The sequence below is a fragment of the Abramis brama genome (assembly GCF_963993115.1).
Source record: "Abramis brama genome assembly, chromosome: 9".
Lineage (NCBI taxonomy): Eukaryota > Metazoa > Chordata > Actinopteri > Cypriniformes > Leuciscidae > Abramis > Abramis brama.
This window is the reverse complement of record NC_139971.1, coordinates 40,990,263-41,018,062: the sequence shown is the minus strand read 5'-3', so window position 1 is coordinate 41,018,062 and position 27,800 is coordinate 40,990,263. Positions and strand designations below refer to the sequence as shown.

Sequence of the window (27,800 nt, the reverse complement as noted above, 5' to 3'; positions counted from 1 at the left end):
GGAATAAATTACATTTTAAAACATATTACAGTAGAAAACAGTAAAAATATGTTTTTACTGTATTTTCTAATCAAATAAATGCAGCCTCTTTGAGCATAAAAGCCTTTAAATACTGTATATTTGCCAATTTTGAACAAAAATGCAAAACAAACGCACATTCACTAGTAAGCCTTTTTAACCCCATTGCATGTGTGTTTGTCTGTGTAAAAGCTGTGTCACTCTCTTGTGAATAGTGCTTGTGTGTGCATGTGAAAAGTGCATATGTGCATTTTCTTAAATGACTTTGCACATGCAGAATTGCACGAGTGAGCTAACGCACAACCAAGACCAGATGACATGTGGAGCAGGGAACATACGGCGTTACAGAGAGGGCTGCTAAAACACACACACACAAAGGGAGGTCAGTAGGTCAACTGGGTCAGATATGCATTTGCCAATTTAGATATTATGAATATCATGCATGGGCAGTTTTTGCCCAAGTTTTTGCATGTATGCATGTTTTTATTCATGTGAATGTATGACTGTCCGTTTATTTGTGAGTGGACATCGATCTGCATGTCTTTCCTCACCTAGTTGGCAACCCACATTCCAGTACGTCTGTGGGTTAAAGTTGCTGGAGTCGATCCGGTAGGCGGAGGGATAGATCCGAGAGAGCTGTCGTTGGTTAAAAGTCAGGAAGCGCTCAGACCGATGGTGCACCAGGTGCTGAGCTCGTGTCTCACTGAACGACAGAACATTAAAGGGCGATCCTGACGGAAAAAGTGTGAGAAAGTCTGGGTTAGATGCATTCATATATATATATATATATTAGGGCTGTCAAAATTAATGCGTTAACGCATGCGGTTAATTTTTTCAGTTTAGGGTAAAAAGTCAAGTGCATCAGGTCTTAAAGTGACAGCAGCCTAATAAACCTGCTAGTGTCTGTCATAAAGGATAATGAAAAAGAGAAAATCACTCACTGCTCTTGACTGAATAACTTCTGCAGCTTTAATACTGATTAATCTAAATTTAATTTATAATTTATGCAGGGAAGACTGTGAAGTGTTTGATAACTTTATTCAATTTCTGCATATTTCCCACCTGTTAGACCTACCTGCAAATCTTAAATCACTGTTTACAAGATTACGTGGATCAAAAACAATGAGAACAATAACCTTTTGTGCATTTTGACAGAACAAGTAAAAATGTGAACTGGTCTGACAGGGCCGATAGAAAATATTGAGCCCTGATATATTGAAGCGAGCGCACAGGTAAATGTGACATTTATTAACTAAATAAATATAAATAAAACACAGATTTCTCACCCTCATCTAAACACTCCTGAGAGGCCACAGAGTTGGTGAAGACCACCAGATCTGATAGATCTCTGCTCAGCTTTATGGTTTTCCTTCTCCTTCCGCCTCTGAAGACAGACACAGCAAAATATTGAATATCAGAATATCAGAAATGTTTCTTGAGTATCAAATCATCATATTAGAGTGATTTCTGAAGGATCATGTGACACTGAAGACTGGAGTAATGATGCTGAAAATTCAGCTTTGATCACAGGAATAAATTATATTTTAAAATATAATCACATAGAAAACAGTTATTTTAAGCTGTTTAACAGTGATATGAACGCAGCTTTGTTGAGCATGAGAGACGTCTTTCAAAAACATTCAAAAATCGTACAGATCCCAAACGTTTGCTCTCAAATAAGATATAAACGAATGAAAAATGAAAATGAAATGAAAATGTCCTCATGATTATTCAACGCATCTTCAAGCAGCGAGAGGTTTAAGCTCAGACACTAACAGCACTGTTAAATCACTCACTGCACATATCTTGACTAGGAAATCAGGGGAAATGAAAGATAAGAAAAGCCCCTTGCAGAGTGACAGTTTCATTACAAATGACTTTCCTCGTGGTGTTCATGTAACCCATTAATCATACAAATGATGGCAAACCCTCATTAGCATAAGACACTAACAATGTCTTCATGACTGCCACATTATGGGATGAATCTATGAAACAGTTGTGCTTGTGTTTATTTCAGTGCATTTCATTGTAAATCTTCTCAGCACAAACATGTCTCCTGTGTAAATTAGGCTCATTATAAGTTATAGCAACAAAACTCAGCTTTATTTTCCAATTAATTTGCTAATCTATTTGCCTGCTAATCTTTTTTGGGTGATTTTATGAAATGTCTGTACATGTTCTCTATAATCATGGCAGAAGTAATTCATTAAATGATGAGGAAATTATATAAATCAAATCTGCCTAATGTTGCTGAATGAAATGTCAAGCCAGGACGAGCTGCAGGACTGTGAAGCTTTGAGTGTGTTGATGGACCCGATTGACTCCATCTGTGTTTTGATCATCGTTCTGAATCCCAGAATTTTGCTTTTTTTATGAAACTTAGATAAAAAATGCATGAAGCTACAATACACTTTTTGTATAAAAGCAGAGGCTATGTTGTTTCTTTAAATATATTGCATGTTCAGATATTCTGGCCGGGGGGCCATGAAAGGTTTGTGAAAATGATCAAAAATGCTAGTGCTGGCTGGCAACTTTACAAAAAAGCAGAAAAAAAATGCTGGTGGGGAAAGGGTTAATAAACAGAAAGTTTGCATCATCCACCAAAAAGACGGATAGACAGACGGACAGACAGACGGACAGACAGACGGACGGACAGACGGACGGACAGACGGACGGACAGACGGACGGACAGACGGACGGACAGACGGACGGACAGACGGACGGACAGACGGACGGACAGACAGACGGACAGACAGACGGACAGACAGACGGACAGACAGACGGATAGACAGACGGACAGACAGACGGATAGACAGATGGACAGACAGACGGATAGACAGACGGACAGACAGACGGACAGACAGACGGACAGACAGACGGATAGACAGATGGACAGACAGACGGATAGACAGACGGACAGACAGACGGATAGACAGATGGACAGACAGACGGATAGACAGATGGACAGACAGACGGATAGACAGACGGATAGACAGACGGACAGACAGACGGATAGACAGACGGATAGACAGAGAGACAGACAGACGGACAGACAGACGGATAGATAGACGGATAGACAGACGGATAGACAGACGGACAGACAGACGGACAGACAGACAAACCTGTTGAACTGTCCACCTGATGACTCCTGCGGCCCCTCATCATCCGCTTCAACACTCTGACATTTCAGCCTTGATTTGGAGTGCCTCTGTGGAACACACACACACACACACACACACACACACACACACACACACACACACACACAAGCGCAGAACACGATAAATAAGTACATGGAGTGAATGTTTACTCCTTTGCATTGGATGGGAGGAAATGAAATTCCTCCTACACACACCAGAGAGGAACAGAATAGCACTGGCCTGTTTTAATGGGCATACAGTACTTGACATAACCACACGAGTGTGTGTGTGTGTGTGTGTGTGTGTGTGTGTGTGTGTGTGGAGTGGAGATTGGAGTGAGGACAAAGAGAGTAAAGTAAGGACCGGTTTTAGCCGGTCCTCACTTTCTGAGAGCCTTTAAAGGCCTGTTTGAGGGTCAAGACTTGGTTTTAGGGATAAGGTTATAATGAGGTTAAGGGTCGGTTTAGGGTCAGGGGTCGGGTTAGGGTCAGGGGTCGGGTTAGGCACTTAGTTGTGATGGGTAAGGTTAGGGTAAGCGGCTAGAGATTGCATTGTGTCAATGAATGTCCTCATAAAGATAGATGTACAAGAATGTGTGTGTGTAAGTGTGTGTGTGTGTGTGTGTGTGTGTGTGTGTGTCTGTGTGTAAGTGTGTGTGTGTGTGTGTGTGTAGCAGGCGTGACTAGTGTCCAAATCATGTGACTTTTTCAGGGCCATGAGGATCCAGGTATAACAGCTTCAGTTAATAGACTTAAGGCTCATTACTAAGAAAAGAAGAACCTTTGAGACCTCATAAACACACACACAGACACATGTCGAGAGCGGGAGGAAATATCACACACACACGAGAGACGTGCCTGAACACATCCTGTAGGAATGACGGATGCGACGAGAAACCGCAACGTAACGCTGACAACCCTGACTGCATTTTAATAAAGAAATCAATAAAGTGTCGACAGCCCAGTACAATCGCCCACAATCAAACTTATGGAGCAATGACCACAAGCCTTGTTTACTCACTTCATTGATTTGCTATTAAGGTGTTGAATTACACACCGACCACATTCAATATAAGCCATAGAGATAGGTGAGCGTTCAGAGAGTTTGTATGCAGGGAACAAAATATGAGAATGCCTCTAGAGTTCAGAGCTGTCATTATGAATATACACAATCATATATGATCTAGAAGGGACTATCAGATATCAAGTCAACAGGTGTGCTTAATCCATGTAGGAATTTTTAAATATAACCTCAGTAAATGTATGCGTAAAATACAGAGACCCAGCGATGACCCTCTGAAAACTGATCAGAGTCACTGATGCATCTTTATGATCTGATCAATAGCGATTATTCATAAAATCCTTCTGCCTCTGGGGAGCAATAAGGACACATTTATGTAACATTTGAGAGCGCTGACACGCTGAGAGGACAGGATGTAGGATAGCCAGACCTGATTCCACAGCAGAGACAGAGAAAAGAGAGAAAGAAAAGGAAGAGAGAGAGTGGGAGAAAGACTGTCTTTATTCTGACCTTGTGCTTGAGGTTACTGATGAAGGAGCGGCTCTGGGATTTCTTCATGCCATCTTTGGAGTTCTGGAAGACACAAACACACACACACACACGCATGCACACACAGACACACACGCACACACACACACAAAGACGCACACACACACGCACACACACACACACACACACACACGCGCGCGCACACACACACACACACACGTTGGGTTTTCATGTTTTATGTGGATTTTTCCATAAACATAATGATTTTTATATTGTACAAACATACAATAGCCTTGTGTGATGAACAGGAAGATATCCAGTGGTCACGGTGTCTATTTTCAGAACACGCAAAAGAGCCGTGTGATCATTCAAAAAAAAAAATTGTTGGCCCACTGATGCAAGAAAATAAATGGTTTGGAATGACATGAGTCAATAAACGATGTCTTATTTCCCAAGTTGTGATTAAAATGTTCCTTTAAAATGCATTTAATTCTAACTCAAACAGTCGAGTGTCAAAATCTATTCAAATGAGTTTTTGCGTCACGCATGGACATTTTCACATGCAGTGATGCATAAAATTAGTGCAGCAGTAACTTAAAATCAACTCCAGACAGAGCTTTCACTCAACAGTTTTTTTTCATAAATATTATGCAGGAACACTGAAGGGGAGAGAAAATCCCTCTGTGCTTTACAAACGGCTCATCAAAATGAATGTTTAGAGAGTGCAAAGTCTAATAATAGGGCAAGAAGAGAGGAAGAACGAATGTTAATTAAGGGATGCTCCATGTCTTTTTCTGGATTGCAAGACTGTGTGCGCACTGATTAGGTATTCCAATTCTTTTCTCTTTTTTCTTTCTTTAGAGCTGCCTATAATAGAACAGGATGAGATGGGATTGTATTTTATTGTTTTTTAGAAACCGCCTCATGCATCATTACATCTTTACACAGGATTTGGAGGCGACACAGACTCAGGAATGCTAAGAACAGACTCGGGAATGCTAAGAACAGACTCGGGAAAGCTAAGAACAGACTCTGGAATGCTAAGAACAGACCCAGGAACGCTAAGAACAGACTCGGGAATGCTAAGAACAGACTCGGAAATGCTAAGAATAGACTCACGAACGCTAAGAACAGACTCGGGAACGTTAAGAACAGACCCAGGAACGCTAAGAACAGACTCGGGAATGCTAAGAACAGACTCGGAAATGCTAAGAATAGACTCACGAACGCTAAGAACAGACTCGGGAACGTTAAGAACAGACTCACGAACGCTAAGAACAGACTCGGGAACGCTAAGAACAGACTCAGGAACGCTAAGAACAGACTCATGAACGCTAAGAACAGACTCGGGAACGCTAAGAACAGACTCGGGAATGTTAAGAACAGACTCACGAACGCTAAGAACAGACTCGGGAACGCTAAGAACAGACTCGGGAACGCTAAGAACAGACTTGGGAATGCTAAGAACAGACTCGGGAATGCTAAGAACAGACTCGTGAGTGCTAAGAACAGACTTGGGAATGCTAAGAACAGACTCGGGAATGCTAAGAAAAGACTCGGGAGTGCTAAGAACAGACTCGGGAACGCTAAGAACAGTCTTGGGAATGCTATGAACAGACACAGGAATGCTAAGAACAGACTCGGGAAAGCTAAGAACAGACTCTGGAATGCTAAGAACAGACTCTGGAATGCTAAGAACAGACTCAGTAACGCTAAGAACAGACTCAGGAATGCTGAGAACAGACTCTGGAATGCTAAAAACAGACTCAGAACAGACTCGGGAACGCTAAGAACATACTTGGGAATGCTAAGAACAGGCTCAGAACAGACTCGGGAATGCTAAGAACAGACTCAGGAATGCTAAGAACAGACTCAGGAACGCTTAGAACAGACTCGGGAACGCTAAGAACAGACTCGGGAATGCTAAGAACAGACTTGGGAACGCTAAGAACAGACTCGGGAATAATAAGAATAGACTTGGGAACGCTAAGAACAGACTCGGGAACGCTAAGAACCGACTCGGGAACGCTAAGACTCGGGAATGCTAAGAACAGACTAGGGAATGCTAAGAACAGTCTCGGGAACGCTAAGAACAGACTCGGGAACGCTAAGAACAGACCCGGGAACGCTTAGAACAGACTCGGGAAGCTAAGAACAGACTCGGGAATGCTTAGAACAGACTCGGGAATGCTAAAAACAGACTTGGGAACAGACCCGGGAATGCTTAGAACAGACTCGGGAATGCTAAGAACAGACTCGGGAACGCTAAGAACATACTTGGGAATGCTAAGAACAGGCTCAGAACAGACTCGGGAATGCTAAGAACAGACTCGAGAAAGCTAAAAACAGACTGGGGAATGCTAAGAACAGACTCGAGAATGCTAAGAACAGACTCGGGAACGCTAAGAACAGACTCGAGAAAGCTAAGAACAGACTCGGGAACGCTAAGAACAGACTCGGGAACGCTAAGAACAGACTCGGGAACGCTAAGAACAGACTCGAGAAAGCTAAGAACAGACTCGGGAACGCTAAGAACAGACTCGGGAACGCTAAGAACAGACTCCGGAACGCTAAGAACAGACTCGAGAAAGCTAAGAACAGACTCGGGAACGCTAAGAACAGATTCGTGAACGCTAAGAACCGACTCGGGAATGCTAAGAACAGACTCGAGAAAGCTAAGAACAGACTCGAGAAAGCTAAGAACAGTCTCGGGAATGCTAAGAACCGACTCGGGAACGCTAAGAACAGACTCGGGAACGCTAAGAACAGACTCGAGAAAGCTAAGAAAAGACTCGGGAGTGCTAAGAACAGACTCGGGAACGCTAAGAACAGTCTTGGGAATGCTATGAACAGACACAGGAATGCTAAGAACAGACTCGGGAAAGCTAAGAACAGACTCTGGAATGCTAAGAACAGACTCTGGAATGCTAAGAACAGACTCAGTAACGCTAAGAACAGACTCAGGAATGCTGAGAACAGACTCTGGAATGCTAAAAACAGACTCAGAACAGACTCGGGAACGCTAAGAACATACTTGGGAATGCTAAGAACAGGCTCAGAACAGACTCGGGAATGCTAAGAACAGACTCAGGAATGCTAAGAACAGACTCAGGAACGCTTAGAACAGACTCGGGAACGCTAAGAACAGACTCGGGAATGCTAAGAACAGACTTGGGAACGCTAAGAACAGACTCGGGAATAATAAGAATAGACTTGGGAACGCTAAGAACAGACTCGGGAACGCTAAGAACCGACTCGGGAACGCTAAGACTCGGGAATGCTAAGAACAGACTAGGGAATGCTAAGAACAGTCTCGGGAACGCTAAGAACAGACTCGGGAACGCTAAGAACAGACCCGGGAACGCTTAGAACAGACTCGGGAAGCTAAGAAAAGACTCGGGAATGCTTAGAACAGACTCGGGAATGCTAAAAACAGACTTGGGAACAGACCCGGGAATGCTTAGAACAGACTCGGGAATGCTAAGAACAGACTCGGGAACGCTAAGAACATACTTGGGAATGCTAAGAACAGGCTCAGAACAGACTCGGGAATGCTAAGAACAGACTCGAGAAAGCTAAAAACAGACTCGGGAATGCTAAGAACAGACTCGAGAATGCTAAGAACAGACTCGGGAACGCTAAGAACAGACTCGAGAAAGCTAAGAACAGACTCGGGAACGCTAAGAACAGACTCGGGAACGCTAAGAACAGACTCGGGAACGCTAAGAACAGACTCGAGAAAGCTAAGAACAGACTCGGGAACGCTAAGAACAGACTCGGGAACGCTAAGAACAGACTCCGGAACGCTAAGAACAGACTCGAGAAAGCTAAGAACAGACTCGGGAACGCTAAGAACAGATTCGTGAACGCTAAGAACCGACTCGGGAATGCTAAGAACAGACTCGAGAAAGCTAAGAACAGACTCGAGAAAGCTAAGAACAGTCTCGGGAATGCTAAGAACCGACTCGGGAACGCTAAGAACAGACTCGGGAACGCTAAGAACAGACTCGAGAAAGCTAAGAACAGACTCGGGAACGCTAAGAACAGACTCGGGAACACTAAGAACAGACTCGAGAAAGCTAAGAACAGACTCGGGAACGCTAAGAACAGACTCGGGAACGCTAAGAACAGACTCGGGAATGCTGAGAACTCGGGAATGCTGAGAACTCGGGAATGCTGAGAACTCGGGAATGCTAAGAACAGACTCGGGAATGCTAAGAACAGACTCGGGAATGCTAAGAACAGACTCGGGAATGCTAATAACAGACTCAGGAATGCTATGAACAGACTCGGGAATGCTAGGAACAGACTCGGGAATGCTAATAACAGACTCGGGAACGCTAAGAACAGACTCGGGAATGCTACCTTGCGCAGGTTTCTCTGGAGTCCCTCGTGTGTGGCGCGGAGCAGCGCTCGGATGGAGAAACTGTCTGTGTCTTCTTTGTCCCCGATCTGAGACTCTTTCATCAGAGAGTCGAGCTTCTTCCTGATGTGCGACTCCACCTGGTTCTGACTGGGCCCGTTAGACTGAAATGAATCAAATCAAAATCAAATCAAAATTTATTATAAAGCACAATAAAAACAAAACTAGTTGACCACTGTGCTGTACAATATTAAACATAAAAAATAAAGACTGCAATGCAATGTAATGAAGAAAAAAGGAGTACATCAAAACACTGATAAATGATAAAAACTCTAGGAACAGTTATATGAATAGGAGAAAAGATGGGTTTTTAACTTAGATTGAAATTCAGATTCTGTTGAAACTAATCTGAGACTATTCCACAGTTTTGGTCCAACAAGATAAGCATGGACTCTCTCAACTTTAATCTAGATCTCTGGACCATCAACAATCTTTGTTCAGAAGACCTCAGAGATCTAACAAATGTATTTGGATGTATTTATTTAAAAGTTCACAGAGATATTTAGGAGCTGATCTGGTCAGAGCCTTAAAAACGAGAAGTAAATTTTTAAAATCAATTCTGTAACGGACCGGCGGCCAGTGCAAAGAGCAAAATACAGGGGTGATATGATCAAACTTCCGGGTGCCAGTCAGGAGTCCGGCAGCTGCATTTGGAACCATCTGAAGTCGATTTATATTAGATTGACTTATTACAATACAAAGAGAGTTACAATAACCAAACCGAGGTGACACAAATGCATGGATCACTCTCTCAAACTCTGAAAAAGATAAAAAGCTCTTAGATTTAGATAGCAATCTTGAAATTAAGTCTTCTACAGAAATATTCTTAGAAGAAAATAGCGCACATTATTTCTAAGATAATTTACACTCTGCAAACTGAAGATATAAACGGCTAAACTGCCTTAATAAAGTCAGATTTACCAAATAGAAAGTCTATCCTGCATCAAGGCTGATACAGATATCTTTTTTCAAATTTTTTTCATTATTTTAAGGCTCTGTGGAATACTTGATTCTGATTGGTCAATCGCGCCATTCAGCGGTATGTTATTCCCGGATAACAACCTGTAAAAACTGATAACAGGCTCATCCGGTCAGCGCTGTATGCTTGTTAGGAATGGTTTTTCTTCATGGAAGTTTTGCATTTGGTAAGCTTATAAAATATTAAAACATAAATCAATATTTTGTGTACTTGTTACATACAAATGCAGCTGCTGCCATTTTGCAGACTGTAACGGATTATAAGATAACAAACAGGTGCGATTTTAAAACAGTTTCATCTCAAATCAATCTCTTATCCTCATAATTATTTATTAAATTATTGTTTTAATTATTGTTTAATCTTTTGTCATGCTTTAAATATATTTAGGTACAATTACACATTTGTAATGAAGTTGCAATTTAGTCAATTTAAAATATATTAACTTGTATTAAATATCACATTTTAATATCAAATTAATATCAAATAACACACCACAGTTAAAATTATTATCAAGTACTTCACATGTGCTTTATTGGTTAGTCAACACCTCAAAATAGAAATGACATTAAAGTATATTCTAGTTTACCATAAATGCTTTTCAGTGCATTCGGCTTTGCTACTACACTTTATTCATATTACAAAGACAACAGAAGTAATTATGAAATTACATATAAAAGATGTACTAAAGTGGTTCACAAAAAGCAAAACTCTAATCCATTTGCCATTAAAAGATTAGTTCACTAGGTCCGCGCTGAAGTCCATTATATAGAGAAAAATCCTGGAATGTTTTCCTCAAAAACTTTATTTTCTTTTCCACTGAAGAAAGAAAGACATGAATATCTTGGATGACGTGAGGGGAGAAAATTAATTCTGGAGTGAACTAATCCTTTAAATGGCAATTAAGCTGCAATTAAGTGTCCGAAAACATTACACTCAGTTCGTACTTATATTCGTTTAAAGTATTCATTTCCATAATAAGTACTCTTTTTAAAAGTATGCTAAAATGTACTTGCAGTGTGAATTCTGTAACTTTAATATGGTGCCAAAACAAACACGCGCAGTGAGAGACGCCGGAGTGATGTTTGTTCTCTCTCTTCACTTCAATGGCTATTCATGAGTCATTTTATTAAAAATCAAAGCCTGGCATACTGATCTGAGAGAGCAATAAAGGGTTCAAAGTGTTACAATTATGCAATTTTTTTATTTTTTGTTTGATTTCTGTCATTTATTAAAAAAGGTAAATGGCTTTAAAATCTCTTGGCCATAATGAGTGTCAACTTACAACATTGCCAGCGTGTTTCTTGTATTTTCTGACATGTTTAAGTAGGCATGTAATGAGATGAAGGATAGAAACCTTTAACTGGCTCCCAGCAATGACTTGTCTGAGTGGATCATTAAACATTAATTACTCCTGACAAAACAACATGAATATTTTGCAAGGGTACATTAAAATGCTATTAAAGCATTCTTCATTCAAGATCAACAAATAAATACTTAACTAGGAAACCAATTTATTGTTGATAAATGAGTCTGGGAAAATAAATGTTAAATATTGATTTCAGCATCAAAATCTGTGCGAAACTGTGGGCAGTCTGATGGTAACGGAGGCAGCGCTGCTGGATGGACCTCTTGGCAAATGGCCATGTTGTTGCATATAAGAGGTGTTTCCACAAAAACAGAAGCTTGCCAGGGGTTCGGCCTGCGATTGATCGGCTTTTAGAGACTCACTGTGAGCCAGAACGGTGTGAGGAGGAAGCCAGATAAATACTGGCTCCATCAAACGTGAGAGATTTTCAAAAGAGGTGGAGAGGAGGTGATAAAGCGTGAAAAAACATAACAGCTTGAGTAGTGGAAAAAGTAAAAAAAGGGCAAAATTAACTTATTGGTAATTCTGATAAGGTATTTGCACAAAATGTGTAGTAGTACAATATTAATGTACAGACCGGCATGGACGTGTTTAGTCATTCACTCTCGATTTTGCAAGACATATGCGGTTGCCTATAGGGCGTTAAATGATAGAGGTAACATGAGAGGATTTTTTTATCTATCATACCACTAACCTCCATTATTACTTACAGTCGCAGTGTTTAAGTGTTGCATAGCTTATGGGGCCCTATTTTAAGGATCTGAAGCGCAAGTATCAAATGCGAAACGCAAGTAACTTTGTGGGCGGATCTCGGGCTCTATTGCTATTATACCGGCGGGATAAATGACTCTTGCGCCCGATGCAAATCTAAAATGGGTTGGTCTGAAGTAGCTTCATTACTCATAGGTGTGGTTTGGGCGTAACGTGAAATAAGAGCCAATCAGAGCGTCATCTCACATTCCCTTTAAGAGCAGGCGCGCTTGATCCATGGCGGATTGCTATTATAACGGCGGATTTGCCAGGAGCGGTTCACAGCCAAAGAGACCGACGTTCTCGCCAGGACCGTAAAAGTGATGTTTTATGGGGATGGAGAAACCCACCCAAATTAGCTTTGGTTAAACAAGCGTATAATAATTTTGGTAAATGTGTAAGCTAGATTTATGCCTATTTTTTCACATCTTCATGGACACCACAATGATTTCCCTTGTGTGGTAATATTTTTCCTTGTAATTATGTATGGTTTGCAAAAATGTAAACTTCTGCATCTGTGTAGATGAGAGAAGCAAAGTGTATGCACGTTGTGCACACGCTACATTATGGCCAAGCATGCGCCCTTAAAATAGCATCTGAATAATGCGCCACTGACTTTAGACTAGGTTTTTCCTGGTCTGTGGTGGAATTGTTTTCTGAAACTGCAAAATAGCACCAGGGAACGTTTGCGCCGGAACACGCCGCCTCTTTTCGCTGAACCGCCCCCGAGAGCGCAAGTTCATTCCCTAATTTACCGACGTGCGTCTGTGGAGGGAAAACTAAGTCAATTGCGCTGGGTGCAAGATAGGGCCCATAGTCTTACCATGCTGTTCTTCAGCTTGAAGTCATCTTCAATCTCATCAGCACTGTCGTCGTCAGACACCTCACCCTCTTCAGCATCTGCAGACAGGTACAGAGGAAGACGCTTCCCCTGCAGACGAGAAAATGAGCAATGAATGCTTCCATAGATCTAACTTGTCAGCAAACAACCCAATATTGAGTGTTAGATAGTGTTTCACCTCTGTTTAAACTATCGACAGACCATACAGCCTGTGTGTGTTGACACAGCACCTCAGATATTGATACTGGAACTGATTCCATACTAATGGCTCTTGGCCACAGGCGAAAGATAAGTGTAGTATGAAACCCCAGGGATATTTTCTTTTTAGGAAGACTGCAATGTAACGTTTTCTCGGTTTGTGTTAATAACCCTGTTGTTTTATTCCCAATAAGACAAACAACTTGTTTTCACTTGTTATTCAGACAACAGAGGACCCTCATTTGGGAGGAACCCACAGTATCTAAACCTAAGGATAACCAGTGTTTTTACAACAGGTATTAAGATTCACTTTGGTTGATCGGATAACAAGTGGACGACGCAAAATACAGGTGTAAACGGTCTAAAACGTATTAAGCTTGACAACTTTCGACCACTTTCAGAGGTAGTCGAAAACACATTGCTTTCCTAGTGTAAACATGTGGTTGAATGTGATCAAACAGCCGCAAAAGATGCAGACTCTCCGTCTTCTGATCTAATGCGTGAACATTATGGGAAGTGCTCTAGCCAGACGGGATTTAAACTTTGTCAGCTGGAGACCCAAGTTTGGTTTAAAGATGAAAAACGTACCGAATACCATTCCTGGTTTCTAACACACACTCACATTGTTCGGCTGGTCTGTCAGAGCAGAAACTAAAGCTGCTGCTCTCCGTGTTTTCTGTCGTCTCCAGTCGCGTTCAAATGTAAATTGCGTGAGCTTATTTCATCAATTAGATCGAAAGATCTGAAAAAGCCCAAACATTTACCTGCCCATAGACCCTCCCCTCGAAGAAATCAGTGGTTGAAAGTGGACAAAAGAGACGGATTAAAACACCAGAAGTAAACAACAGGAATGTGTCTCCCTAGTCCACTTGTGATCTGATCGACCAAAACGCATCTTAATACCAGCTGTAAACAAGGCCTTAGACACTTCAGAGCATTGAAACCTGTTTACGGGTCATTAAGCCTAAAACTCGAAGCACAAACCCTTGTCTCCTCCTAGTCGGTCGGTCTCTCTCACAAATGCATTTGTGTGAGGGCTAGTGGGAAATAAGAGTCGCCGGTGGAAGGACAAGACGGAGGGAAAATCAATTCGATGCTTTTGACCTACAGAGTTGGCAGGAACACAGTCTGGCGGAGGGAGCTGACATTGTGACATGTTTAAGTGTGTGTGTTATTATCGAAAGAGACCCGTGTTCGAGTGCGGGGATTTACTCAAGTGTGCTCCAATCACAAAGAGTCCCTGCTGGGTTTGAGAGTCTGCCGTCACTGTTTGCTCAACTAGAAGGGTCCTGTAGAGTCGCAGGCTGGCAGTGCCATCTGTCTTGACCTGCTTTACTAATGCCAAGATCCTCCATGGCACAATGACGTCCGTATTTACAAAGAAATACTCTCTTCTCATCTGACTGACCACCTGTCATCCCATTACACCCTTAAAGAAATAGTTCAGCCCAAATGAATTCTGTTAACATTTACTCCTACTTCTGAAGCTACATAATAGCTTTGTGTGAGGAAAAGAGTGTAAGTCTTTTTTCATGTGCATATTCAAACTTTACAGACACTCAAGAACTGATGCTGTTTAATGTTACTAATGTCATAACTTGTCTTGATGCGACAAGTTTGAAAATGCCCATGTTTGAGTTGAATATCTCCGGACCGGAACTCTGTTTCTCTGAAGACAGTCAGATTGACAGCTGACAGATGTGAACATGATAACTTCTTATTACGATGAACACAATGCATATATTCACCTCAGAGAAGAAAGTATGGGTTGTATCTCATGTCTCGTTTTTGTTAATCTTGATTTGTGTGTTTTTTCTGTGCGTGTCGGAGTGAACTGCGGTACTAATAGAGTTTCATGAGTTGTGAGAAGACCACAGATAAAGTCAGGATCATTAAATTTCAGTTTGTTTTTCACCAAACCCTATCATATACCCACAAAGCAGTATATGAATATACAACACGGGTCGAAAGGGATCATTCTGTGATACTTTAGCATCTTTTTTTAAAAAGCTTGATATTCGCTATTCACCGCCATTATATGGATGAGCGTGAGATTATTTTTTTTTTAAAGAATTCTCATTTTGTGGTCCATAAAAGAAAATGGACCAAGTAAAAATTTACTTAAAGGGACAGTTCACTCTAAAATGAAAATTAAGTCATAATTTACCCACCCTGGTGTTGTTCTAATGAAACGCACACGGCATTAGAACAACACCAGGGTGGGTAAATTATGACTTCATTTTCATTTTAGGGTGAACTGTCCCTTTAAGTCAATTTTTGACAGTGTGACTATACTGGTTCATCAGTTAGACCAGCATCAAAACAAAACTAGCCTTATCCAGTGTGGAAATGTAGGAGGGTGCCTTTGGTTCACACCATCATACCTTTAAGAGTATCTTTCCTTTCAGGCTGTTCGGGCTGGGGATCTGCTTGGGGTCTTTGTTCAGGGCCTCCCCCACGTCCAGCTTGTCTCCGAAGATCTCCTTTAGGTGCTGAGCGATCTTCTTCTGCTGCTGAATGCTGCAGTGATTCTCTATGGACAGGATCACAGGGAACCTGACGCAGCAGGAGACAGAAGAAAGAACGGATGCAGGTGACAGCAATCATGAACCAGGGAACAGAAACAACAGTCAGCAGATGCTCCTTGCCTTGTGCCTTCCTCTGACATTAACCTTTTATCTGTGTTTCTTTCATCTAGCCTCATCTTCACTGTCATCTTCTCTCTCTCTCTCTCTCTTGACTTCTCACTATTTCCTTTTTCCTGTCGGTCTCTCTTTCTACTTTCTTTCCCTTGCCGTCTTCCTGTTCGGTTTACTTCATTTATGATCTGCACACTCAAAAAACACACAACTTTGGTCACTATTGAAGCTTGTTTCCGCCACAGAATAAAACATTTGAAAAGATAATTGCGACTTTTTATCTCACAATTGCGAGTTTACATCTCGCAACTCTTACTTTATTTCTTAGAATTGCGAGATATAAAGTCAGAATTGCGTGATATAAAGTCGCAATTGCGAGAAATAAACTTGCAATTCAGATTTTTTTTCTTGGAATTGCGAGTTTATCATCTTTTCTCAGAATTGTGAGATATAAACTCGCAAAAGTCCAATTCTAAGAAAAAAAAAGACTTTTTCCTTCAGAATTGCGAGTTTATATCTCACAATTCTGACTTTATAACTCTCAATTGCGACTTTATATCACGCAATTCTGAGATAAAAAGTCAGAATTTTGAGATAAAAAGTCGCAATTACCTTTTATATTTTTTATTCAGTGGTGGAAACAAGCTTCCATACTATTCTCACTCATAGTCTAAGATCTCGACATTGCATATTCTATTCACATTTCTCCAAAAAGATGTTTCCAAGAGCCTGTGAGAAAACACATTTTACAGAGCAAAAATATAAAAATGATTCTGTGCTCTTTGAAAATCGCTGGATTACATTCTGACAAGCTATACCTGAATGTCAGGTCTGTCGGGGAATCAGGGAAACCCTCTGGGTTTAAAAAGCCTCACACTCAAATACACACATACACATGCATGAAAAAACAAGAGAATCAGAAAGACTGAAATGGAAAGATTAAAACGATGCGCTGTGGGGCTAAAGTGATATCAATACTGTCTCAACAGGGATCATGGGATATGGTGAGTTTAATTTGCATGTGATATGCATGTGCTAAATGCTCATTTGCTCCATTATGGTAAGTCATTAGCTGAAACAGGTGGCTGTTTAATGATAAAACACCATTAAAGAGACAGAAAGGTAGTTTTCTAGGAGCATCCAGGCAGTGGAGCAAAAAGCCCTCTTCTATTATTACTGTACCTATCCTCATGGTGAAAAACAAAACAATTTTCCACAACAAATTAAATATAATGTTTATGTCATGCAACTCACTGGGTGCAGTATCTGATAATCGTGAGATGAAGAGAAGCAAACGCAAGGTCTGGGCCAAATCTGAATTGTTTTGGAGATAACAGAAAGCGGCCTAACACAAATCAAATTCCCTTGTCAAGCTGATTACTGAAATATTAATACATTTTTGAGGTGGCACTCAGCAATTCCTATTATATATATAATTTTTTGTAAATGTTTTATTTTATTTATACTATTTTTATGGAATACTAACACACTTCTTACAGCATATTATATACTGTATATAAAAATATTATGTGAGACAATATGCATTATGTGACAAAGTTGCATGTTTCATTCAGTGAAACATAAATCTATTAATATTTTAAATAAAATTAAATCATTACTAAATAAATAATACATTTTATTTTCTTTATAAAACTTTAATTTAATTTGAATAACTTAATAGTGACTTTTTGGAGTTTAACAACAATCATTCTTATTTTACAGGCGTGTTTGCGAACCATAATTCATTTTTTAACCATTAATGGGGATTACCAAAATAAAGGGACTGGTATTGGGCATGCGATGTCCATGATGACCAACATTTTACCCTTTTGTAAAATAAAACTGTATTTCTAGGCCACTGATATGACAGTGTGTGTATCTCATGTGATGCATCAAATAATTGTTGATTCTTTAAGCATAAAGAACATATGGTTGTTTTAAATGAGCTATGGATGTCTGTAATGTGTCCACAAGTGATGCTTTTAAAGCTGTGAGGAAAATGATTTCCTGACATCAAGAAATGACTGATCATAAAGGACAGAAGGAACACTGGAAATACGCACTCATTGTTTACAAAGGCGTATTTGTTGATGGTCTCAATGACAGATTTAAAGGTGATCTTGGAGGTCAGAGTGTAACCGTGTTGAACCATAGGCTCCCCGTCTGGGCCGTCCCAACAGTCCACTGTAACACAAAGCAGAGTCACAAACAGGGCTCAAAAAAACAAAACGTGATTTTGTTTACAACCACGGACACACTGATGTCCTCAGGTTCCTCTCACCCTCCACACAGCGGCAGCCGGCCTGCAGGACCCACGCATACATGTCCGTCTTGGAGTGGGACAGCAACTGGTCTCCAGTCAGATAGGTGTTGTGGGACGAGGCTATGAAATAGTTACACAGAGGCTGGTCCATGTCTTGATTGATCTCGTTGTGCTGAGGGTTGAACACATCACAGACTGGGCTCCGCATGTAGTTGGTGAACCCTGGATGGTGGATACAGGAATGGCTGTATGTCATATAATCTGTGAGCTAATATAAACAAATCCAAAAGAAAAATACAAGCAACCCTTTTTAAAAGCTGAAAAATTCAGTCAAATGATTGATGCGCCGCTAAAATATGGGGACGTCATGTAAAATAATATGAAATAACATATTAGTATGTTATGAAATAACATACTAATAACATACTAAAGGGAGATGGCAAAATTGCAGGAGTGCAACAATTGGAGGGATCAATTCAGTGAGTTTTTTAAAGCTTGAATGCAGTTTTTACCCCAAAAAAGTGCAAATGTTATGATAGATTGATAGATAGATAGATGGATAGATAGATATAGATAGATAGATAGATAGATAGATGATAAATAGATAGATAGATAGATAGATAGATGATAAATAGATAGATAGATAGATAGATAGATAGATACATAGATAGATAGATAGATAGATGATAAATAGATAGATAGATAGATAGATAGATAGATAGATAGATAGATAGATAGATAGATGATAAATAGATAGATAGATAGATAGATAGATAGATAGATAGATAGATAGATAGATAGATGATAGATAGATAGATGATAAATAGATAGATAGATAGATAGATAGATGATAAATAGATAGATAGATAGATAGATAGATAGATAGATGATAGATAGATAGATAGATAGATAAATGACAAATAGATAGATAGATAGATAGATATATAGATGATAAATAGATAGATAGATGATAAATAGATAGATAGACAGATAGATAGATGATAAATAGATAGATAGATAGATAGATAGATAGATAAATGACAAATAGATAGATAGATAGATAGATATATAGATGATAAATAGATAGATAGATGATAAATAGATAGATAGACAGATAGATAGATGATAAATAGATAGATAGATGATAAATAGATAGATAGATAGATAGATAGATAGATAGATAGATAGATAGATAGATAGATAGATAAATGACAAATAGATAGATAGATAGATAGATAGATATATAGATGATAAATAGATAGATAGATGATAAATAGATAGATAGACAGATAGATAGATGATAAATAGATAGATAGATGATAAATAGATAGATAGACAGATAGATAGATGATAAATAGATAGATAGATAAATAGATAGATAGATAGATAGATAGATAGATAGATAGATAGATAGATAGATAGATAGATAGATAGATAGATATAGACAGAGATAGATAGAGATAGACAGATAGTGTTTTCTCTTTTACACAGATGTCTGGTGGACTATTAAAGGGTCACACAGTAGCAGGTCATCAGTTCCATCAGCTTTACTCTAGTAGGAAGTCAATCTGAACTGAGCCTGTGTGTGTGTGTGTGTGTGTGTGTGTTATTGAGCTTAAGGGAAGAGAGCGTGGCCAGTGTTCAGACAGAACTCACAGACCCAGAACATAAAGCCCCAGCAAGACAAGATGAAGTTTCACGACACACATTGTATTATTACAACATGTATTATTATTGTTATTATTACATTCCGAAAATTTGCTACTGAAAATTTTCATCTGAAACAACTATTTAATTAATTTTATTAATGTGCTATTTTCAGTTTTAGGCCGAAATCAGTGACCGAATGTGTTTAGCGCTTCTCTGGTGGCACTTAATTTATATATTTAAATGCTTATTGTTATGGTTTAGCATTTGTCTCGACTAATCGATTAATGGCTTAAATGAACGGCTAACAGTCAACTTGCAGTCGAGGACAGCCCTATTTTCTACGTAATTAAGTAAAAATAAATGTATATACAGATGATCAAGAATAATTAGACTCTAGCTATTCTGTCAGGTACTCTGCGATAAACGTAGGAAAATAGGAAGAAAGAAAAGTAGAGAAACCATAAAGACATAATTCTCACCTTCGATTCCAAGAACTTCATTCTGCTTGTTCTCCTCTGAGACTTCAAACTTATTGATTATGTCCAGACAGTGTTCAGGAGTCACATTAGACATCTGTGCAGAAATCAAAAGAGAGGGTGAACCTCATGTCCCTCTTCCAGAGAGGATCCATGGACATGTCAATCATCTGCTCTCTGAGGGTCACCTCCTCTTAAAGCAAGATCACAAAAACCCTCCGAACTGCCATTCTTTCACTAAATGGCTTCATCCTTCAGTTTTATCTGCACCCTTTCCCTCTTTTCTCAAGTTCCCCAGGGCTTCGGGTCCGTGCGTGGGCAGAGAGAGGCTGTTCATAACCTCAGCTGGAAACACATTATAATGGCTGATAGAGAGACAGAGGCTTTCACTTTCTGAATCTTAAAGAATGCCCAAGAGCTCAGGCAGAAATGCATGAAGCACAGTAAAATGATCTAAATGACTATATACATGATAATTACAAATTGCAACTAAAATAGAATAAAAAGAACCAATTGGTCAGAGACAATAAAAGTGAAATTATTTCTGAATTATCAATCTGAAGCAATATGTGGAATGATACAATTTTGCTTTGGTTTATTTGGTTGCACTTTATTTTAAGGTGTCGTTGTTACAGTGTAATTATATATTTAAGTACTGAGTAATATTAAGTACATGTACTTACTATAGGGTTAGGGTAGGATTAGGGTTTGGTTGAGGGTTAGTTGCATGTAATTATGCATAATTAACTGTTATTACTATGGTAAGTACATGTAACATATGTAACAAGGACACTGTAAAATAAAGTGTTATTTTCTTCTGCTCACCAAGGCTGCATTTATTGATAAAAAAATACAGTAAAAACAGTAATAATGTGAAATACTATTATAATATTACATACAGTAGTAAGATGCAAAAGCTTGAAGAAAGGAGGAAAAGGAAGTAGTTCAGAGCCTGACCGTGTGAGACATCTGAGGCGGTTATGGACCATCAGTCAGGATGATGTTTATGGGATTTACATTAAAAAAACTAAGTAAGGCTGAGGTAGAGAGCTTCTGCAATAACTATATATGCTTATAAAAGCGTGAAAACCCCTAAAACAGTCATGGCCATTGGAACATGTGTGTATCAGCCCTTCAAGTCCCCCTGTGGTGAACATCAAGTTTATATGTTGTTTATATGTCTATGTGTTTTTAATATGCTTTAAGACAAACCATGTGCAAATTCATAAGTCAGCACCATTGCTGAGTATTAAAACTGCAGTGTGTCAAAAACGTGGTTTCCTACCATCACAAGCAAGAAACCAATCCCATCAACCAGGGGGCGGGGCTTTTCTCCACTGACTTTCTATGATGTTCAAAGCATGTTTAAGTGGAGGCGGAGAGACTAATTTGCATATTCATGAGTCTGCGTATACTAAATGAAGCAGGTGTAGAGTCACGTTCAAGCTATTTTAAGGCATTAAGAAGTCATTTTGATGATCAAATATGAGTTTTAAGGGATAAAATAATTGACTGCAGGGTGACATCGATCCAAGCTTCACTTCTGGATGAGAATGACACATACTGTAAATATGGCAAATGGAGAGACAACATATCATTTTGATCAGGAAGAGATGTTACATTGACCTTTTGCTCCACACGCAGAAAGTTGCCGAGTTCCTCTGCGGTCAGATGATCTTTCTTCTCACTGAAGCTCATGAGCAGCAAGAAGAGGTCTCGCCTTAAGGACATCATCTTATAGAAGACGGAGAACTCCTCAAACGTCAGTGAGCCCTGCTGGTCATCAGTGTCCGCCTCCTGTGATCACACACACAGAAAGAGCAAAGCTGCATGACATTTAACAAGAAAATATCCTTAAATGTCTTTACTATTACTACTACTACAACAATAATTATGCATAAAAGGAAGATTATATTGAAATCTATCCAATAAAACTGTGTCTTACTATCATGCCTGTTCGTCAATTGAGCAAAATTCTAAGTTTAAATGAGAGGTTTTTCATTCAGTCATGCATATTATCCTCCCTTTCTGTCCAATTCTCCCTGTCTAAAGTATTTCAAATTCAAATTCATTGTCTTTAAGAACTTAAGCAGTCACAAGTAAAAATGGAGAAACAAATTTTTAAGGCACATTAATCATAAGGTGATAAGGCACACAATGGAGTTCGCACAGCTCTTCTGAACAAATAGTACATAGAAAACAATGTCGTTCTTAAAATTACAATTTGTACCCTGCTTTGAGGGAACAGCGTGAGCTGGATTTATTGATTTATTGAACATTGATTGATTTATTAACATATTAGATTCAATTTACATGAAGTGTAAGAATTTTCACCTCTGTGAGTCCACAATGCAAGTGAATAGGTTCCCAAATGTTGAAGCTCAACAAGGTACTTGATAGTAATCCATACAATATACCAGTGCATGAATCATTGTCCTCTGAAGCACAATAATATGTGTGTGCAGGGCTTGACATTCACTTTTTTGCTGTCCAGCCACTGTGGCTACTGGTTTTCCAAAGTTACTAGCCACTCAGCATTTTAACTGGCCACAATTTTGACATCTGATACCATGGGGAAAAACTGCCATACAGATATTTTTAATATTATCTCATAATAATATTATCTCATGCACACCTTCCTGTAGCTCAAACAGTAGAGCGTTGGCGCTTGTAATGCCAAGGTCATGGGTTTGATTCCCAGGGAAAGCAAGAACTGATAAGAATGTAAATGTGTTCCTTGAAATGCAATGTAAGTCACTTTGGATAAAAGTGTCTGCCAAATGCATAAATGTAAATGTAAATTTGGCAGCAGGTTTATTAGGCTGCTGTCACTTTAAGACCTGACCCATGGATCCATTATACTGTTACACATGCGTTTTCTTTCTCAACTGTTTACATTCACTTAAAACATATCTGACTGTGTTTACGTCAATATTCGCCAAGACCATTTCTTTAAGACTTCCACTTTCCCGCATACCTGGAACATTTGTTTGACTTTCCTGCGAGGCAAGTTGACGTTCATCTTGTGTAAAAGCTGGTAGATCTCCTCAATGTTCAGAAGACCGTCTCCATTCTTATCCGCCTCCTCAAACGTCTGCTTCATCCACTTACAGCAGGGTTAAGGGAAAAGTGACACTGTGATGCCAACATTGTTTAAACTGGAATAAAATCATTGTAGTTTTGGATGGTTTTGGATGAGGGTGTCTCTTTAAAAGAAACCTAACTAGGAATGTTATTATCTAAACTACTTTTCAGTCTGTGCACACAGGAGAGGATGAGCTCATGCTTTTCTCTTCTCAAAACTGTAACACAATTAGCTCTAATGCACAACTGAGACAATCCCATCACATACAGACACGCAAGGCTTATTGTGAGTGCCGGTGTGCATTTGCATTGTTTTTCATGAAATAGTAATGTGTCAGTGCAATTTTAATGTGTCAGTGCAACTGGTCTGATCTCGTAAAAGTATATAAGTCCTTAGTTATAGTATGCTAAATATAACGGGCTTTATCTCAATACACTTAGCGGGCGAATGCATGATATGCAAGATATGCATGTGTGAATCATACTGTATGTAATACTGTATGTGAAATTTGCTAGGATATTTGCAGATGTGTGTGTATGGGAATATTTCTACATGCACAGGTGATCAGCAGTGAGAAGCTGTCAGGAAATACATCATCTATACTGTGGAAGAAGAGATGTCTGGTTTTATGAAGTATGACATTTGGCAGTGAGCCTGTGATGGATGTAATTACTTCTGTGACTGAAAGGAAAACTGAGGCTACTTGGAAGGGTCTGCAGACTTTGAAAGTCATCCAAATATAGCGGTCGATTCAGGGCTAATCAGAGGAACATTAACTTTTAACCTGAGCTGCACAAAGCAGAAGATCTATTTTATATTATGTGTCATTTATTGTTAATCTGTGCTCTTTGATCTATTATAAGCATGTCTTGTACAGCGTGGGTAAATTTATATGTCTGTTTTGTAGGACACGCTAAAAACATTGATTTTGTTATTAATTCCAGTCTGCATTTGAACAGTCTTGATATTGGTTCTTACCATTTCAAAATCAATCACAATTCACAAACAAATGAGTCTTCTGAACTGGTCCTTTGTATTAAAGCAAAAGCAAACAGAGCAACCAGTGTAGTCCAATTCATAAACAAATGACTTTTTTCAAGTCTGTTCTTTAAAAGAATCATTCAAAAAGCCATGAGTCACTCAGTTAATGATGAATCAACACAGTGATTCAGTCAGAGCGGTTGATGAATCAATTACGTTACTAAAGAAATGCAAGTTAAAGCTGAGGATCTGTGAACTGGAATCTGCATATCAATCCCCAACCCTACATTCTTAAAGGGGACAAAATTCACTTTTACATGGTGTTTGAACACAGATGTGTGTCCACAGTGTGTGTAAACAACCGGATTATAATGGTAAAAAATCCACCCACTCCTTTTTTTATAATCCCCATAAATCATAACCAAAAAACAAAAGAGCGGTTCCAGATTTCCCCCTACTCTTCCATAAGAAGCTCCGCCCATGATCTGCTTCACAAACGAGGGTCAGTTCAACGCTGGATTTGCACAAAAGTCGTTTCTGAAAGATTTTTAGCTTAACATGACAGTACATGCTAGTCGATTAGTTGAATCAACTTAACTCCACAACAACTACATAAATTTATCAACTAACCATTCAGAAACGTCCAGTTGGATCCTAGAAATTGTAGTCTCTCCATCAGTGTCCGACTCCGATTCGAGCACATAAGGCTAAACAACAGCTACTGACAATTTCTGACATTTTGGCTGCGTGAGATTCTCCAGTTTTGTTGTTGCCGGAGTATCCGAAGCATGAGCTGTAAAGGCTCCGCCCACTTCTGGAAAGGGGGGCGGGGAGCAGCAGCTCATTTGCATTTTTAAAGGACACACACAAAAACTGAGTGTTTTTACTCACATCCAAATAGGGGCAAATTTGACAAGCTATAATAAATTATCTGTGAAGTTTTTTTGAGCTGAAACTTCACAGACACATTTTGGGGACACCAGAGACTTACATTACATTTTGTGAAAAGGGACATAATAGGTCCCCTTTAAGGTGCGAACAAATTACCAAAAAAACAAAATTTGTGAAAGTATAGCTTTCTGTTAGCCTGGAAATCCAGACCTAAATCTGAAAGATTAATGGTCTGGCGTCGACTAATGAAACTCGGCCAGCTCGAGGGGCGGCACCAAGCATGCATTTGAAAATCTCACTGCACGCAATTGGATAACACTACGACCAATCACAACAAGCCCCATACGCTTAGCTACCAGTGGAGCTAACTGGTAGATTAGACTCTTGCCGTATCTGGTCGCAAAACAGCAAAAACGCCCTTCTTGCAAAGGAACGATTCGAGCGCCGTCTTCTGTTCCTCTTTTAGATAAAAAGCCAAGTCTAACTCGTTCATTGTAGCGGCCAAAGCCGTTTCAAACAACTGGTGTTCATCCATAGCCATCTTGCAATGTTTACTAATGACTTCGACGTCACAGCGCTGTCGTCATCTCGCCTCTGGCCCGCCTATATCAGATAACCCGATGTGATTGGTGCAGCTCGGATACAAGGGCATATTTAATGAGCATCATTACTCGACGCCAGAGTAACTCGCTGAGCAAATTCAACTTGTGCTCTCGCGAGAACTCTGGATTTCCAGGGTAGCTTTCTGTTGGTCAATGTGGTAAATATGCATGACCAACTTAAACTTGGTACAAAATCTGCATAGGGAAATCTTTCGCCCTTCCAGATTGCGTAAATTCACATTAAAATTTAAATTTGCAGAACAATGGTAAATGGGAACTGTGTTTGCGACCTTATAGTCCGGCAAGTCTTCCTCCATCCTAATTTTGAAGACTCTTTAAAATACTTTAGGCTGCTCGTCTGGTTCCTCAAGGGTTGTGTTTTTAATACTGAGGGCACTGGAAACTGTCTTCATGAACAACAGTAAAACGGGTCACAGTTGAACTGCCATCTAAGTGAAATTACCAGCGGCCATACGCTGTGTGTCTACAGTTATGGCAGATTATAATGACCGCCTCCTGATGACTCACTCCTCTTTAATGAGAATAACAGACATAAACATAAGGGAGGAGAGGATGAGCAGCTCTGGCTTTTTATCTCCTCTTCCTCTGAGGCCGGTTCTTTAATGTGAGTCAGTGCTTCTGTGAGAACTCCCCGCAGAGGAAGACTGAACTGTAACAACTGACTCAAAGAGCTCTCACTCTCTCTCTCTCTCTCCTTGCATTTCTCTCTCTTCTGTAAATCAGTCTAAATCAATCAGTCGATCACAAATCCTTTCTGCCTTCATCTATTCATCTAATAATGTATTCTCATCAATCCATCCATTAAAAGATTAGTTTAGCCAAAAATGAAAATTAAGTTCTGTTATTAAATTCTGAATGTCAATGCTGCTCTTTTACATACAACAAAGGCAGTGAAAAAAAATCACCATAAATGCCACTCCATTTCAAGTCTTGTAAGCCCATACAACAGCTTTGTATGAAAAACAGTGAAATTTAATAATACTACTAATAATAAAAAAATGCATGCATATATATATATATATTGTATATATTGTATGTACTGTATATACTGTGTGTGTATATATATATATATGAAGAGTTCAGATGCAAAAGTCTCTAAGTGCCATCTGAAATTTTCTTCTAGAATGATCATTTTTATGAAGCTCGTATATTTAAGTTCAGTAATTTCACTTAAATGGCAATGGAAATTACCTATTAATTGTCATTTAAGTGAAATTACTGAACTTAAATATACGAGACTGATAAAAATGATCATTCTAGAAGAAAATTTCAGATGGCACTTAGAGGCTTTTGCATCTGAACTCTTCATATATATATACCGTATATATATATATATATATATATATATATATATATATATATACACACAAATGCTCACGCACACATATATATATTGCTCAAGGTGCTTTACATACACCTAATATATATACGTCCGTTCAAGTATTTGGAATTTAAAAAATAATAGTTTTATTCAGCAAGGATGCATTAAATTGATCAAAAGTGACATTACAGACATCTTGTTACAAATGATTTCTATTTCAAATAAATGCTGTTCTTTTGAACTTCCTATTCACCAAAGAATCCTGAAAATAAATCAAAAAATATGAAGCAGAACTGTTTTCAACATTGATCATAATCATAAATGTTGAGCAGCAAATCATCATATTAGAATGATTTCTGAAGGATCATGTGACACTGAAGACTGGAGTAATTCAGCTATGATCACAGGAATAAATTATATTTTAAAATAGTACTGAAAAATCTTACTGACCTGAAACTTTTGAACGGTTGTGTGTATATATATATACTGTATATATAATTGCAAATATGCAGTTGTTGTATGGAAAAAAGCAGCCTGAACATTTCTCAAAATATCTACTGCGGTCCACAGAAGAAAATACATGTAGATGAGTAAATTATGACTATTAGGCCTACTGTAATAAATCCATCCATCCATCCATCCATCTA

The 27,800-nt window shown here is 39.1% G+C and overlaps 1 protein-coding gene across 4 annotated transcripts in view; it reads right to left on the bottom strand.

Annotated features, from left to right (window-relative positions):
- plch1 (phospholipase C, eta 1) overlaps positions 1 to 27,800 on the bottom strand; it is a gene marked incomplete at its 5' end in the record, with an annotated part of 65,161 nt that overhangs the window by 10,711 nt on the left and 26,650 nt on the right. For all 4 annotated transcript variants that reach the window (XM_084124496.1, XM_084124499.1, XM_084124497.1 and 1 more), the window contains 12 exons: positions 570 to 749; positions 1,305 to 1,402; positions 3,141 to 3,226; positions 4,689 to 4,751; positions 9,033 to 9,194; positions 13,009 to 13,116; positions 15,609 to 15,780; positions 17,927 to 18,047; positions 18,145 to 18,348; positions 20,256 to 20,349; positions 21,879 to 22,049; positions 23,230 to 23,360. In XM_084124496.1, the coding sequence (XP_083980622.1) occupies positions 570 to 749; positions 1,305 to 1,402; positions 3,141 to 3,226; positions 4,689 to 4,751; positions 9,033 to 9,194; positions 13,009 to 13,116; positions 15,609 to 15,780; positions 17,927 to 18,047; positions 18,145 to 18,348; positions 20,256 to 20,349; positions 21,879 to 22,049; positions 23,230 to 23,360 (1,590 nt within the window). The remainder of the gene's footprint in view (positions 1 to 569; positions 750 to 1,304; positions 1,403 to 3,140; positions 3,227 to 4,688; positions 4,752 to 9,032; positions 9,195 to 13,008; positions 13,117 to 15,608; positions 15,781 to 17,926; positions 18,048 to 18,144; positions 18,349 to 20,255; positions 20,350 to 21,878; positions 22,050 to 23,229; positions 23,361 to 27,800) is intronic.